Here is a 14,256-nt window from a genome sequence, read left to right as displayed (position 1 = left end):
AGATTCATGTGCCATTATTTTTTATTTTTAATGATTTGTTGAATATAACTCAATGTATAATATACATTATGTGCGATTATTTTTTTTTTTTTAACGATTTGTTGTTCATGGTGGTGTTAGAATGTTAAAATCAATAATGACCATTTTTGTTAGTTTTTATTCCTTACTTGCATATAACATTAGAACTTGTATAAGAATCTTCATTAAAGATCTGGACATCTATTTGTTGAAGTTGTTATTGAATTTTTCAATTTAATTAGTTCATAAATACACAAGTCTACATTATACTATATTGTTCCTAATCTTTCATTTGTGATCAGACATGGATAAAAGTTGGATTGCCCTAGGTAGGACGGCTAATGGAAGGATGAGTAAACCATATAATGATGGGGTCAAGTTATTTCTTCAATTTGCAATGGGGGTTTTAGACCATATTGGTAATCTGTTGTGCCCATGTATGAAGTGTGTGAATGTTTGTAGACAAAATCTTCAAAATGTGGAAATTCATTTGCTCCAATATGGGATTATGCAAACTTACACTGTATGGCACCAGCACGGGGAACCCCGTGTTTCAAACGAGGCTTACCATGATGATGAGATGCGACTTGATGGTGATGAAATTGTAGGTGGTATTGACGCCTTAGTAGAAGATCGAATAAGAGGGGAATCGACTGATACAACCCAAAGGGAGGAAGTGAGAACTTTTGATCAATTGTTGACTGATGCCAAGCGTGAGCTGTTCCCAAATTGTACAAATTATACTTTGTTAAAGTTTGTGATTGAGGTGCTTAATATGAAGGTAACAAATCATTGGAGCAATAAGTCAGTTGATATGATGCTAGAGTTTTTAAGTAGACTTTTACCGAAAGAAAATTTGGTTCCAAAGTCAACTTATGAAGCTAAGAAAATACTACGTGACTTGGGCTTGTCATATGAGCTCATTCATGCTTGCATAAATGATTGTGTATTATTTTGGAAGGAGAATGCAACACTAGATAAATGTCCGACGTGTAAGACATCTAGATACAAGATCAATCGTGGAAGGGGTAAGAAGATCCCTCATAAAGTATTGCGGTACTTCCCTTTGACACCAAGGTTGAAAAGATTGTACATGTCAAGGAAGAGTGCTGAGGACATGAGATGGTACAAAGACAAACGAGTGGACGACGAGATATTGAGGCATCCTGCTGACAGTGATGAGTGGAAGGAATTTGATGCACAACATCCCGAGTTTGCCTTGGAGCCTCGAAATGTAAGGCTAGGGTTGGCCGTTGATGGGTTTAACCCTTTTGGGAACATGAACAACTCTTATAGTTTGTGGCCCGTCATACTCATTCCATACAACTTGCCACCTTGGTTGGTTATGAAGGATCCATTTTCTTTGATGTCATTCCTTATTCCTGGAGAATCGCAACTAGGGATTGATATTGACGTCTACATGCGACCATTGGTAGATGAGTTGAATGATTTATGGACAAATGGTGCATTGACTTACGACGCCTCCACCAATGAGACTTTTCGAATGCATGCAGCTTTGTTGTGGACAATACATGATTGGCCTGCATTTGGTGACATATCTGGGTGGAGAACAAAGGGTCATTATTCTTGTTACACTTGCAATGATGAACCGTATTTTCAATCTCTGAGAAGTAAGACGGGGTACACTAACCATCGATGTTACTTGCCTGAGAACCACCCAGAAAGGCGAAAGAGTAGGGCTTACAATGGTAAGATTGAGAAACGGAAGAGATCTTTGGAGTTGCCGGCGGAAAAGATACAAGACCAGTTGGACAACGTGACAGATGTCATATATGGAAAGCATCCAAGTAATAGAAAAAGGCCCCGTCAAGCACCTAATTGGACAAAGGTAAGCATCTTGTATGAGTTACCCTATTGGAAGAAGCGAAAACTTCGACACAATATTGATGTCATGCATGTGGAGAAAAATTTTAGTGAAAATGTTTTCGGAACTATGTTAGGCATTGATGGAAAGAACAAGGACACAGAGAAAGCACGATTAGACTTGGAAGATATGGATATAAGGAAAGAGCTATGGCTAACACAACGACCCGATGGATCATATGTCAAGCCTCGAGCAATCTTTTCATTGACACCTGCAGAGAGGGAGGGTTTCTTTGAATTTTTAAAAACTGTCAAGTATCCAGATGGGTATGCGGCAAACATATCCAAATCAGTGAATGCAAGAAATGGTAGACTAACAGGCCTAAAAAGCCACGACTGCCATGTACTAATACAAAGAATTCTTCCCATCGGAATGCGTGGTTACGTGGATAAAGAAATTAGCACAACACTTTTTGAGTTAGGCAATTTCTTCCAAGACTTATGCTCTAGGACACTAAGGCGGAGAGAACTAGAGAAATTAGAGGAACGTATAATACACATTTTATGCAAGCTTGAAAAGATCTTTCCTCCAGCCTTCTTCGATGTGATGATCCACTGTGAGGCTATTCTTGGAGGACCCGTACAATATCGATGGATGTACCCAATTGAAAGGTATTTTTACACTTATACTTGTAAATGAGATTTACGTAAGTGTGTCACATATGTAATTATACTCCTAATTCGTTCTCTCTTGAAGGTTTATGGGAGCATTAAAAAAATATGTGACCAACCGAGCTCGACCAAAAGGTTCAATTGCCGAGGCTTACATTGTCAAAGAGTGCATTACTTTTTGTTCAATGTATGTTGATGGGATTGAAACCGTGCATAATCGACCAGAACGGAATGAAGATCGCGGTGAACGTCAACAAGGGTTAACAGTATTCACAGAAACTGCACGTCCAATTGGTCTAATCACACGAGATGCTGAAATGTCTCAAGAAATTCGTGATATTGCTCATTGGTTTGTGTTGTACAATAGCCCGGAGATTGAAAAGTATTTGGAGTATGTGTTTCATTGAATTATGTTTATGCTTAGCTTTTTTATTTGTCGAACTACATAGCAATCACTTTTTTTTTCTTTTTTTTTTTTGAGTAGGGAACACAAAAATCTATTACAAACTCAAGCTAGACATGACATAACCCACATACAACGACAAGAATTTCCCAAGTGGTTCAAAGAGAGGGTAAAATATTTATAATTCTTCAACATTTACAACTTCAACAAAATTAAATTTTTATAAAATGTCGTCATTCATAAATTATTTACTTATTGTTTGTTACATGTAATTGTAGATAAATACATTGAGAATGGAAGAGTCATTAGAGGCAACTGATGAATTGTGGTCATTAGCAAATGGTCCTAATTTGCTAGTGCAGGAGTACTCAGGTTGCATAATCAATAGCAGTCGGTTCCATACTCGTGATCTAGACAACCGTCGTACGAGTCAGAATAGTGGTGTGCTTACACACGGGGATCATGAAGGAAAATTGCATGACTTTTACGGTCACTTGTGCAAGGTTTTGGAATTTGACTACATATGTGGCAAAAAGGTTGTTTTGTTCCAGTGTGAATGGTACAACACCGGTAACACTGGTAGAAACAGAACAATACGACTTGATACATATTGCACAAGCATTGACGTCACAAGTCGGTGGTACCAATCTGACCCATTTATCCTACCTAGTCAAGCTAAGCAAGTCTTCTATCTGAATGATACCAAATTGGGTGAGCCTTGGAATGTCGTACAAAGGGTGCAACATAGGGGTGTCTTTGATGTTCTAGACACTAGTGATGGAGAATTATTGGATCCTTTAGAAAATAATGATGTGTTCCAACAAGAAAACATTACTAATGTTGTTCCAATTGACATTGACCCAATTGTTCGATATTGTAGGGATGATGTTGAATTCAATGTTATTTCGGAAGTAGGGTCATCAAATGCGATAATGGAAGAGAATAGAAATGATGAAAGAGATGAAGAACATAACATTCCTGATGTTGATATGGATCCTGATATGGATTATGATATGTAATTTTTAGTAGATCACTTTATTTTCGAACATATATTATTAATTAATGTAATTTTTATTTTATATGATTATGTTACTTTCTTTTTCTTCTTTTATGTAATGGTGAATGATGACATTGTCTATATTTTTCAATTAAAGTTGAATTATGTTATATAGTTGTAGAAATGGTCCGAGGCAAAAAACAATGGCTGAAACCAGGTGATTTGAGAACCAAGAAGCTAACAGAATACGAGAAACAAAGAAATAAGCGAATCAAGGAGAATTGTGAGGTAATGAATAATCTTGGAGTGAAGAATATTACAAATTCTTTAGGGAGTGTGGTTCAACCCAAATGTGCAACTGCAAGGGAAAAGGGAATTAGGGTTGAGGTAGATAATGATGTTGAGTATAACCCTTCAGAGAGTGAGGATGACAACGATGATGAGTCATTGGGTTCCTTTGACCGCGAGGTATTATACACATTTTATATTTGTGAGTGAACATGTCTTTTACTTTTTACATTTCTTCTTCACATATCTTACACATCATATCTTTTATAAAATATATTTTAACTGTTTTAAATCTCGTTTTCACTGTTTGATTATGTTCTTTCAGGAACAACATATGGCACCAGGACTTCGTTTACGGTCTCATTCAAGGCCATTACCTCCCACCCCAGAGGAAATGATGGATCCCCCAAGTGAAGAGGTCGGTACCCAACCCTTACCAGCTCATAATGTGCAACCAGAGGACGAGGTGACTGCATCTACCATCGTTGGTAAGTTTGCAAAGTTGTTTTTAAGGTTTAACTTGCATTTGTTTACTTACTAACTCAATTAATATTATATCCTTACAGCATCACATGACAGACGTGGTCGTGGCCCGACACGTGGCATACAGGCCCATCGCATTGTCGAGAAGGATGGGAAGATGTTAGTTCCTATACCTGAACAGTTTCGTGCACCAGTAGGAGACAACGCCTCCAAGCTAGTCTCCAAAATTGGTATAGAGGTTCGAACGCAGTTACCAGACCTGAGTGTTCGTAGGTGGAAGAAGGTGAATGTTGCTGATAAGGAGCCGATGATCCAACGCTTAGCGGTAATTATTGACAAACTCTTTTCATGTTTAGGCTTTGTTTCTTTGTAATTTTTAATTTTTTTTCATTTTGCAGGATCAGTTTGATCTACAAGGCAATCAGACTGATGTAGCAAAGGCTTTAGACACACAGTTTGGTCGACGATTGAGTGGTTTCACCTATAAGTTGCACAAACAATACAAGCAACTAAAGGATACAAGAGGGGAGGATTACGCGAGAAGCCACCCACCTACAAGAGTTACTCTCAATCAGTGGACATCTCTAATTGACAAGTGGAATAGTAAAAAATTCAAGGTAAAATGTTTTATGTATGTTAATTGTCAAAAATTAAGTTTTTTCTTACTAATGTTATCTTTCTTGTTTGTATTAGTGTTTCAATTGTGTAGGAACAATCACTAGCTAATGTGAATAATAGGATGCAAATGAAAACAAAACATCGATGTGGATCAAAATCAATCCCGGTCAGGGTACACAGCTCGGTGCGTTCTACACATTTATTTTATTGGATTAGTAGGCTTTGTTATTTAAATCATTGAATTAACATTGACAAACAAATGATGCAGATAATTGCAAATGGAAAAGTGCCCGATTTAGCAGAATTTTACAAGTCCATCCACTACAATTCGGACACGCATGAATGGATTTCATCGGAGAGCCAAGTTAATTATGTATGTACAAGGCAATGCCTTTCAATTTTGATAATATTATTTATTTTGCTATGTAGGGTAGAATAACTTATACTTTGATTTATTTCAAATTAATAGGACAACCTGATACAGACGCAAGCAGAACACCTCTCACAGACTAGTGCGATCCCCTTGACCCCAGAGGAGTTGTCAGTGAAGGTGCTTCAGCCAAGGCCAGGTTATGTAAAAGGACTCGGTATGAGGCCTTCTTTTTTTGTGAATACAACTGTTGCACCTGCTGAAAATAGTGACCATGTTCAATGCCTCGAGCTGCAAATAGCACAACAAAAAGAACAAATTGCAAGGTTTGAAAAGTCAGAGAAGAAACAAAGCAAGAAGATACAAAGTATCATCGAGTGTTTGAGACAGAAAGGTATCACGGGAAATTTTGAGAGTGGGGAAAGTTCAGATTCTGATTAACAAGCTTCTTGGTTAGTATATTATATTTCTATGCTAATTTAGTAGAAATTTCTCCTTCAACTAAGATAGTGAACTATGCACGTAAAAGCCCGAGAAACATCACAAACACTGAAATATGTACGTGGCTCCCAATTAGGAAACTACTTTGACATTTGCACTATTCCAACATGTAGGCATGAAACTAAGTAGAAAACTATTCCAACATGTAGGCATGGAACTAGTTGAAAAAATATGCAACAGCCACAAGACGGCCCGGGAAACACCTCAAACACCTCGGGACGGACCAATGTGAGTTGTGGAAACTTACGGAACTACCACGGGACTTTCGGTTTGAAAACTAAGTTCAAAATGCACTTTTCCACACTTAAGCCTGAAAATAGGCATTCGGGGGCCAAAATCGTGCAACAGCCACGAAACGGCCCGGAAACACCTCAAACACCTCGGGACGAACCAATGTGAGTTGTGAAAACTTACGGAATTAGCACGGGACTCCCGGTTTGAAAACTAAGTCCAAAAATGCACTTTTTCACACTTAAGCTTGAAAATAGGCCTTCGGGGGCGAAAATCGTGCAACCCCCACGAGACGGCCCAGGAAACACCTTAAACACCTCGGGATGGACCAATGTGAGTTGTGGAAACTTACGGAACTAGCACGGGACTCCCGGTTTGAAAACTAAGTCCAAAAATGCACTTTTCCACAGTTAAGCTTCAAAAATAGGCCTTCGGGGCCAAAATCGTGCAAAAGCCACGAGACTGCCTGGGAAACACCTCAAACACCTCGGGATGGACCAATGTGAGTTGTGGAAACTTACGGAACTAGCACGGGACTCTCGGTTTGAAAACTAAGTCAAAAAATGCACTTTTTCACACTTAAGCTTGAAAATAGGCCTTCGGGGGCGAAAATCGTGCAACCGCCACGAGACGGCCCGGGAAAAACCTTAAACACCTCGGGATGGACCAATGTGAGTTGTGGAAACTTACGGAACTAGCACGGGACTCCCGGTTTGAAAACTAAGTCCAAAAATGCATTTTTCCACAGTTAAGCTTCAAAAATAGGCCTTCGGGGGCCAAAATCGTGCAACCGCCAGGAGACGGCCCGGGAAACACCTTAAACACCTCGGGATGGACCAATGTGAGTTGTGGAAACTTACGGAACTAGCACGGGACTCCCGGTTTGAAAACTAAGTCCAAAAATACACTTTTCCACAGTTAAGCTTCAAAAATAGGCCTTCGGGGGTCAAAATCGTGCAACAGCCACGAGACTGCCCGGGAAACACCTGAAACACCTCAGGATGGACCAATGTGAGTTGTGGAAACTTACGGAACTGGCACGGGACTCCCGGTTTGAAAACTAAGTCCAAAAATGCACTTTTTCACACTTAAGCTTGAAAATAGGTCTTCGGGAGCGAAAATCGTGCAACCGCCACGAGACGGCCTGGGAAACACCTTAAACACCTCGGGATGGACCAATGTGAGTTGTGGAAACTTACGGAACTAGCACGGGACTCCCGGTTTGAAAACTAAGTCCAAAAATGCACTTTTCCACAGTTAAGCTTCAAAAATAGGCCTTCGGGGGCCAAAATCGTGCAAACGCCACGAGACGGCCTGGGAAACACCTTAAACACCTCGGGATGGACAAATGTGAGTTGTGGAAACTTACGGAACTAGCACGGGACTCCCGGTTTGAAAACTAAGTCCAAAAATGCACTTTTCCACAGTTAAGCTTCAAAAATAGGCCTTCGGGGGCCAAAATCGTGCAACAGCCACGAGACTGCCCGGGAAACACCTCAAACACCTCGGGATTGACCAATGTGAGTTGTGGAAACTTACGGAACTAGCACGGGACTCCCGGTTTGAAAACTAAGTCTAAAAATGCACTTTTCCACAGTTAAGCTTCAAAAATAGGCCTTCGGGGGCCAAAATCGTGCAACAGCCACGAGACTGCCCGGGAAACACCTCAAACACCTCGGGATTGACCAATGTGAGTTGTGGAAACTTACGGAACTAGCACGGGACTCCTGGTTTGAAAACTAAGTCCAAAAATGCACTTTTTCACAGTTAAGCTTGAAAATAGGCCTTCGGGGGCGAAAATCATGCAACCGCCACGAGACGGCTCGGGAAACACCTTAAACACCTCGGGATGGACCAATGTGAGTTGTGGAAACTTACGGAACTAGCACGGGACTCCCGGTTTGAAAACTAAGTCCAAAAATGCACTTTTCCACAGTTAAGCTTCAAAAATAGGCCTTCGGGGGCCAAAATCGTGCAACAGCCACGAGACTGCCCGGGAAACACCTCAAACACCTTGGGATTGACCAATGTGAGTTGTGGAAACTTACGGAACTAGCACGGGACTCCCGGTTTGAAAACTAAGTCAAAAAATGCACTTTTTCGCACTTAAGCTTGAAAATAGGCCTTCGGCGGCGAAAATTGTGCAACAGCCACGAGACGGCCCAGGAAACACCTCAAACACCTCGGGATGGACTAATGTGAGTTGTGGAAACTTATGGAACTAGCACGGGACTCCCAGTTTGAAAACTAAGTCTAAAAATGCATGTTAAATTGTATATGTTATAGATAAGATAATAATTGTCTAACTTTTTTTTTTTTTTTTTTTTCATTTTTTTGCAGATTCGAGATTTGATATGGACGTGTTTGGTAATTTGGAGGGCCAATGGTAGCTCATTTTGTGTTTTTGTTCATATTACCTTACATGTATTTTGGTTGTGTTGTAAATTTTATATTTTTGTTAGTATTAAGGGGCATGTTTGGTAATCCGCCCTTGATATTTTATTTTTGTTGATGTTAGTAGACATATTTTTTGTTGGATATTAGGAGATGTGTTTGGTAATCTGCATATGGTTGATATTATATTTTTGTGGATATTAGTAAACATTTTTGTGGATATTAGGAGACATGTTTATAATCCACATGCAATTCATGTTGTATTTTTGTGGATAGAGCTAAAATTCGATTGTGATGTTTATGAAAATGAACAGATTTTTGTATTGATTTGTAATAGATATTTTATTGAACAGGTTATTGAAATGCGCAGGGAATTGTTACTAAAAAGAAAAAATTTCGGAAGAAAATAGTACCCCCATTTTCAAAATTTTTAATTTTTATTAGTGACGAAATAAAAAATGTTGCTATAAGTTTTCAAAAAACATGACGAATAATTTTGTCACTAATGATATAGTATGAAACAAATAATTTCATCACATTTGCTGAATATTTCGTCGCTAAATTGAAATATTTGGTGACAAAATGTTTTTTGTCATTGAATAATTTTCTTTTTTGCTCATTTTAGTGACGAATTTTTTTGTCACCTTAATCTATATCATTGGTGAGGAAAACTTTGGTGACAAAAATATATTTGGTGACGAAATATTTCGTCGTAAAAAACAATTAAAATAAAATATTATTTACTTTTGGTGACGAAATTGGTGTTTTAGAGGACGAAAAATTCAACATTTGAGACGAAACATTTCGTCGCCAAAAATGAAAAATAGGTGACGAAACTGTTTTTCGTCACCAGGTACTTTTTTTGACGACGTATAGGCCACGAACGTGGTGACAAATTTTTTTCGTCACAGATCACTTTAGTGACGAAATTTTGATGTTTGGAGGCAAAATCAGTCTGTCACCAAAGACCTTTTTTGTTGTAGTGCGAGTATGCGCAAAGAGTTTCTTCCAGTTTGATTTGCATGGCCCAGAAAGAGTCAGCTTGCTTCGTCTGGACCTCATTAGTGATGAATCTTGCCTTGAATGACTTTTGGAGATGGTGGAAGTTCCGAATCGATGCCGGCTCCAGTTTATAGTACCATCTAACGACCAGTGGTCCCAGGCTACTTGGAAATATTCAACACATGAGGGCTTCGCCGTCAGCATGGAGCGTCATCACTTGCTTGTAATAACGAATGTGATCAGTGGGGTTCGACTCTCCATTGTAAAGGGTGAACAACGGTGCCTTGAACTTTTTGGGAAGCACAACCCTTGCAATACAGCGCACGAAAGGGTCATGTTTATCTTCCTCATCCGAATAAGCACTTCTCCCTCGTTTATTCCGTATATGTGGACTTCTCTCAAATGAGCTGGATACATCGGCGCGTCTTTTCTTTCTGGGTTCAGGGGATGGTGAGTCTGAATCACTGTCATTATTGCGTTTTTAAAGTCGACGTCGTCAATCGTCACTCTTTTCTGAAGGTCGAACTCGGTCTTGGCATGCAGCTTGTTGGGATTTCGCAACCTCTAAGGCCAAATCCTAGCGCAAGCGTTCATTATCAGGTGAGGTCTAAGCTACTAAATCAAAGTTCAACGCACATCGCGCGACAATATTCTCTGGTCCCAGCATGTTTCTTGGAGTGAGGTTGTCTCTTGGCGTAGTTTCGTCAACGACTATCGGAGGATCTTCTTTGACGCTTGCCAATAATATGCTTGAGTATTCCCACAGACGGCGCCAATTCTGGAGAGGTAGATTTGGAAATACTCTTGTATCCTGATGAATGTTCTTGATCCTCTGATTGATACCTGAAAAAACGGAATTAACACTCCGGTCGAGGGTGCCGGAATTAGCACTCTGACAGACAAATTAGTATCTCTCTCAAATTTGCTTGTAACTTAAGTTTCTAAGATTTTTCTCACACATCTTTCTTTGACTGATGCTTCTCTATTTATATTTTTCTTTTGGGCCTTAGGGTCGGACCCACCCTCAATCCATTGCACGTTTATTTATTCGGCTTTTGTTCAACTGGTTCTTCAGCCGATTAGTCTATTCAGTTTTACGATCATCCAGGATGGAGCCAAATACAAATTCTATCCTTGACTGTCCTCATACCGTCATTTGGCTTTATTGCACGTATACCAACAATATCCGGCTCCCACAATGTTATTTAGCATGTTGTGCTTTTATTGTGATGTTGTTTGGGGGTCCATTTCCTGCCATATTGAGCCGGCAAAACATGGCGACTTGACAGAGTTTTCCTCGTTCCTTCTGGTTTGTGCCTGGTAAAGTGTGAAAGGAGGTCAGTTTCTCACCGTATTTGAGGTGACAAAGCGTGGCATTTTGTGATAGGTTCTTCTCCCTTTCGGTTTGTGCCTGGTAAAGTATGGCCTTGGAGTCGTTCACCTCCAGGTGAGGCCGATAAAGCGTTATATGTGTTATTTGAGTTTGAGCATTTGATATCCATGTTGTATGTCAATGGAAATGGAATTAGTAGTATGTATTACTCTTAGCTGTTTACATTTGGATATAAATGTTTCTCGAGTTCAAATTGTGGTTATCCCTTGCTCGTGGGCCTATGGCCAGGGAAGGTAGTAGGTGTTTTATTGAGTAAATGCTTATAGTATATTAAGATATAGGGCTAAATTATGACTTGCATACGGGGTTGTGTTTTTAGAACAGATGTTTAAATGAAATACCTTTATGTCAACGTGGAAGATTTTAATTAAAAGAAAACAGGAGTTATGAAATGTTTTTGGAAGTGAAATGAAAATTAGAAAGAGAAAAGTGTTTTATGCTATGTTGTGGGGAAAAAAAAGGAATTTTGAGAAAATGTGTTTATATACATATATTTTTAGATATTAATTGTCACATTACTTATACGGTATATCGTGATGCATGCATGATCATTTCTAGCTATATTTTGTGATTAGTTAGGATCTTTGGAGTCTCTACTAGGCTTTTGTGGTCATTTCACATGTTGACAAACTTTTCAGGTATATGGCTGGAAGATTGTTCAGAACTTAAAGTTTTTTACTTTGTTGGCTACGAGGCCTTTCTGTTTGTTGGCTGAAAGCCATGTATGTGTAGACGCGCCTGAACGTCCCGGGAAAATCCCGTTTTGTTCATTGGGCTCACCACACTTCGGACTCAAATGTCACGGTTCTTAATCTGATCTTGCAAAGTGCAATGCGAGATTGATAGATCACCAAAGAGTCCAAATCCAACAAATCATTTTGAAAAACTTATTTTTAGAAAGAAGTGCCAAACATGGATTGTTTTGCCAAATACAGAGTCGCCACCTAAAGATTTTATTTTTGGGAAATTTAGGAAACCCTGACTCGTGCCTAAGGCCACGTGTCCGTCATCACCAAAGATGCCTCGGCTCGGGAACTTAGGTACGAGAAGGGAAGGTCATGCAATGAGCACCCCCGCTCGCCCGATCAAAGATCGGCCTTTACTAACATGATATCTTGTTTTTGAAAACACGTGCTCTTATTCCGATTATTAACCTAGAATTACTATGTGATGCGCACAGCATACAAGTATAGACTGGATCTCCTAAGTTGGAGCAAAACATCTTATGTTTGTTTTTGAAATCGGTTTGCTACTCGCAAGTAGGCTAAAATGCGGATTTTTCCACCCTCAAGTGGGCTTAGAAAACATGGTGATTTGCCACTCTCAAATGGGCTTAAAACTCGCAATCAATGAATTGTTCCAATTCAAGTAATCCAACCTTCACCCATAGGCATTCAGGCAGTTATATCACATGAGCAGTTAGCCTCATGGCAAGCATGCCATCATGGCAGTCACTCACACACATGCAAGGATGCTAAAGCATAAACACCCACCGAGTACTCCGAGCCAAAACAAAAGCTATGTTAGAAATCAATTCATGATCCTAGCTATGTCAAGAATGCCTAATGCAACACATACAAAATGCAACTAAGATAGGCTCAGCTATTCTAAAATGTCATGTGAAATGCAATTTGATACATGTATTCAAACAGGAATTGAAATACAATGCAGTTAGTATGATGCGCCGAGCCCGGTGCATGCAAGACAGATGAATGGATGCAAACATGTGAGCATAAGGATGCTAATTGAAACATGCCCTAAGACTAATCATTGTAAGCTGGTAAATAAAAGGGAGAAACAAATGGGGGTTGGAAGACAGGCATCACACACACGCACACTTATTTACAACAGTTATGCCCTCTCGACGGGGGGTCCGAATAAATAATACAGAACCGACTAATTAACTAACTGTTATAGCTAATTAATTATTACACAATCAAATTGAAACAAATACACATTCTAAGCTAACAAAAGTACTGAAATGGCCTCGTGACGAGGGATGCATGCATGCTCGAATTGCCTCATTCGGAAATCCATCGCGATGCCCCAATTTGCCTCTGTTTGCAACTGGTCCCAGAACACTGCACAAAGCTTCTGAAGGCTGAAACTCCACCATGGGAACCTATAGGGATGCTGCTGACCAGTTGTTGGCATTAGAGACCACCTGCCGACCACTTTTTGTGCTGAAAACTAGAAAAAGTGGTCGGCCAGCCACTATATCTGGTCGGCCGACCATTTTTTGCTGCTGGTTTCTGATTTGCTGCAACAGAGAGCAAGAAAGGGGCATGGCAAAGTATTTGCAACACATGTATGCACAACAACCCTCCCTATCATTACGTAAGCTCAAGGGAGTATGGTTCTCAACCCTCAGGCCACCAATCACACATCTCGATGCATGATGGCCGAGGAGCCAAATTGCACAACTCAATATGAAATGAATGCACACACGAACACATAAAGCGTAAAACTTTATCATGTATAGTCAAGAGTGTCGGCGACCGAGAATTGAGGCATGTTTCATCATTTCGAGTTTGAAACGTCCCTCGTTTCCCATGTTTGGACTAACTCCTATTCCAAACACAATGCAACAAATAACATGGCATGGCATACACAATGCGGCTTAAGCATGCAAACATTTAATGCAATGAAACAAGCATATGAACACGATGCAAGGGACAAGCATGAAAACATGCAACTAACATACTAGCATACACAATGCTATGAACTACATGGCATACACAAATGCTCATGAAAACTAGTGTACACAATGCACATGGTAACTAGCATACGCTATGCAATGGACATGGCACAAATGCAATAATCAATCATGCAACAACATGGCATTCTCAATGCTATGAACCACACGACATACTCAATGCACAATGGACTTAAACCAAAATGGATAGGCCTCAACCATGTCCAAATCAATTGTCATGACCCGAACCCGCCCCCATGGGTAGAGGATATAACCGGCCAGTAATCATGAGATTACCTACGGCCTCAAACCAAACCAAATGTATGTTAACAGAGTTAATGGGGGCCAAACGGAAGCAGTTTAAAAC

The 14,256-nt window shown here is 39.8% G+C and overlaps 1 protein-coding gene across 1 annotated transcript; it reads left to right on the top strand.

The window, feature by feature from the left end:
* The first annotated feature begins 322 nt into the window (after positions 1 to 322).
* Positions 323 to 3,936, top strand: LOC145823834 (uncharacterized). Its single transcript, XM_082923360.1, has 4 exons — positions 323 to 2,514; positions 2,600 to 2,896; positions 2,999 to 3,086; positions 3,196 to 3,936. The coding sequence occupies exons 1-4, from the start codon at positions 323 to 325 to the stop codon at positions 3,934 to 3,936; spliced, it is 3,318 nt and encodes a 1,105-aa protein (XP_082779486.1).
* The last annotated feature ends 10,320 nt before the right edge of the window (positions 3,937 to 14,256 follow it).

This window comes from Camellia sinensis, chromosome 4 (assembly GCF_055761805.1).
Source record: "Camellia sinensis isolate YWXY chromosome 4, ASM5576180v1, whole genome shotgun sequence".
In the NCBI taxonomy this organism is placed as follows: Eukaryota; Viridiplantae; Streptophyta; class Magnoliopsida; order Ericales; family Theaceae; genus Camellia; species Camellia sinensis.
This window is presented reverse-complemented; position numbering and strand designations above follow the sequence as displayed.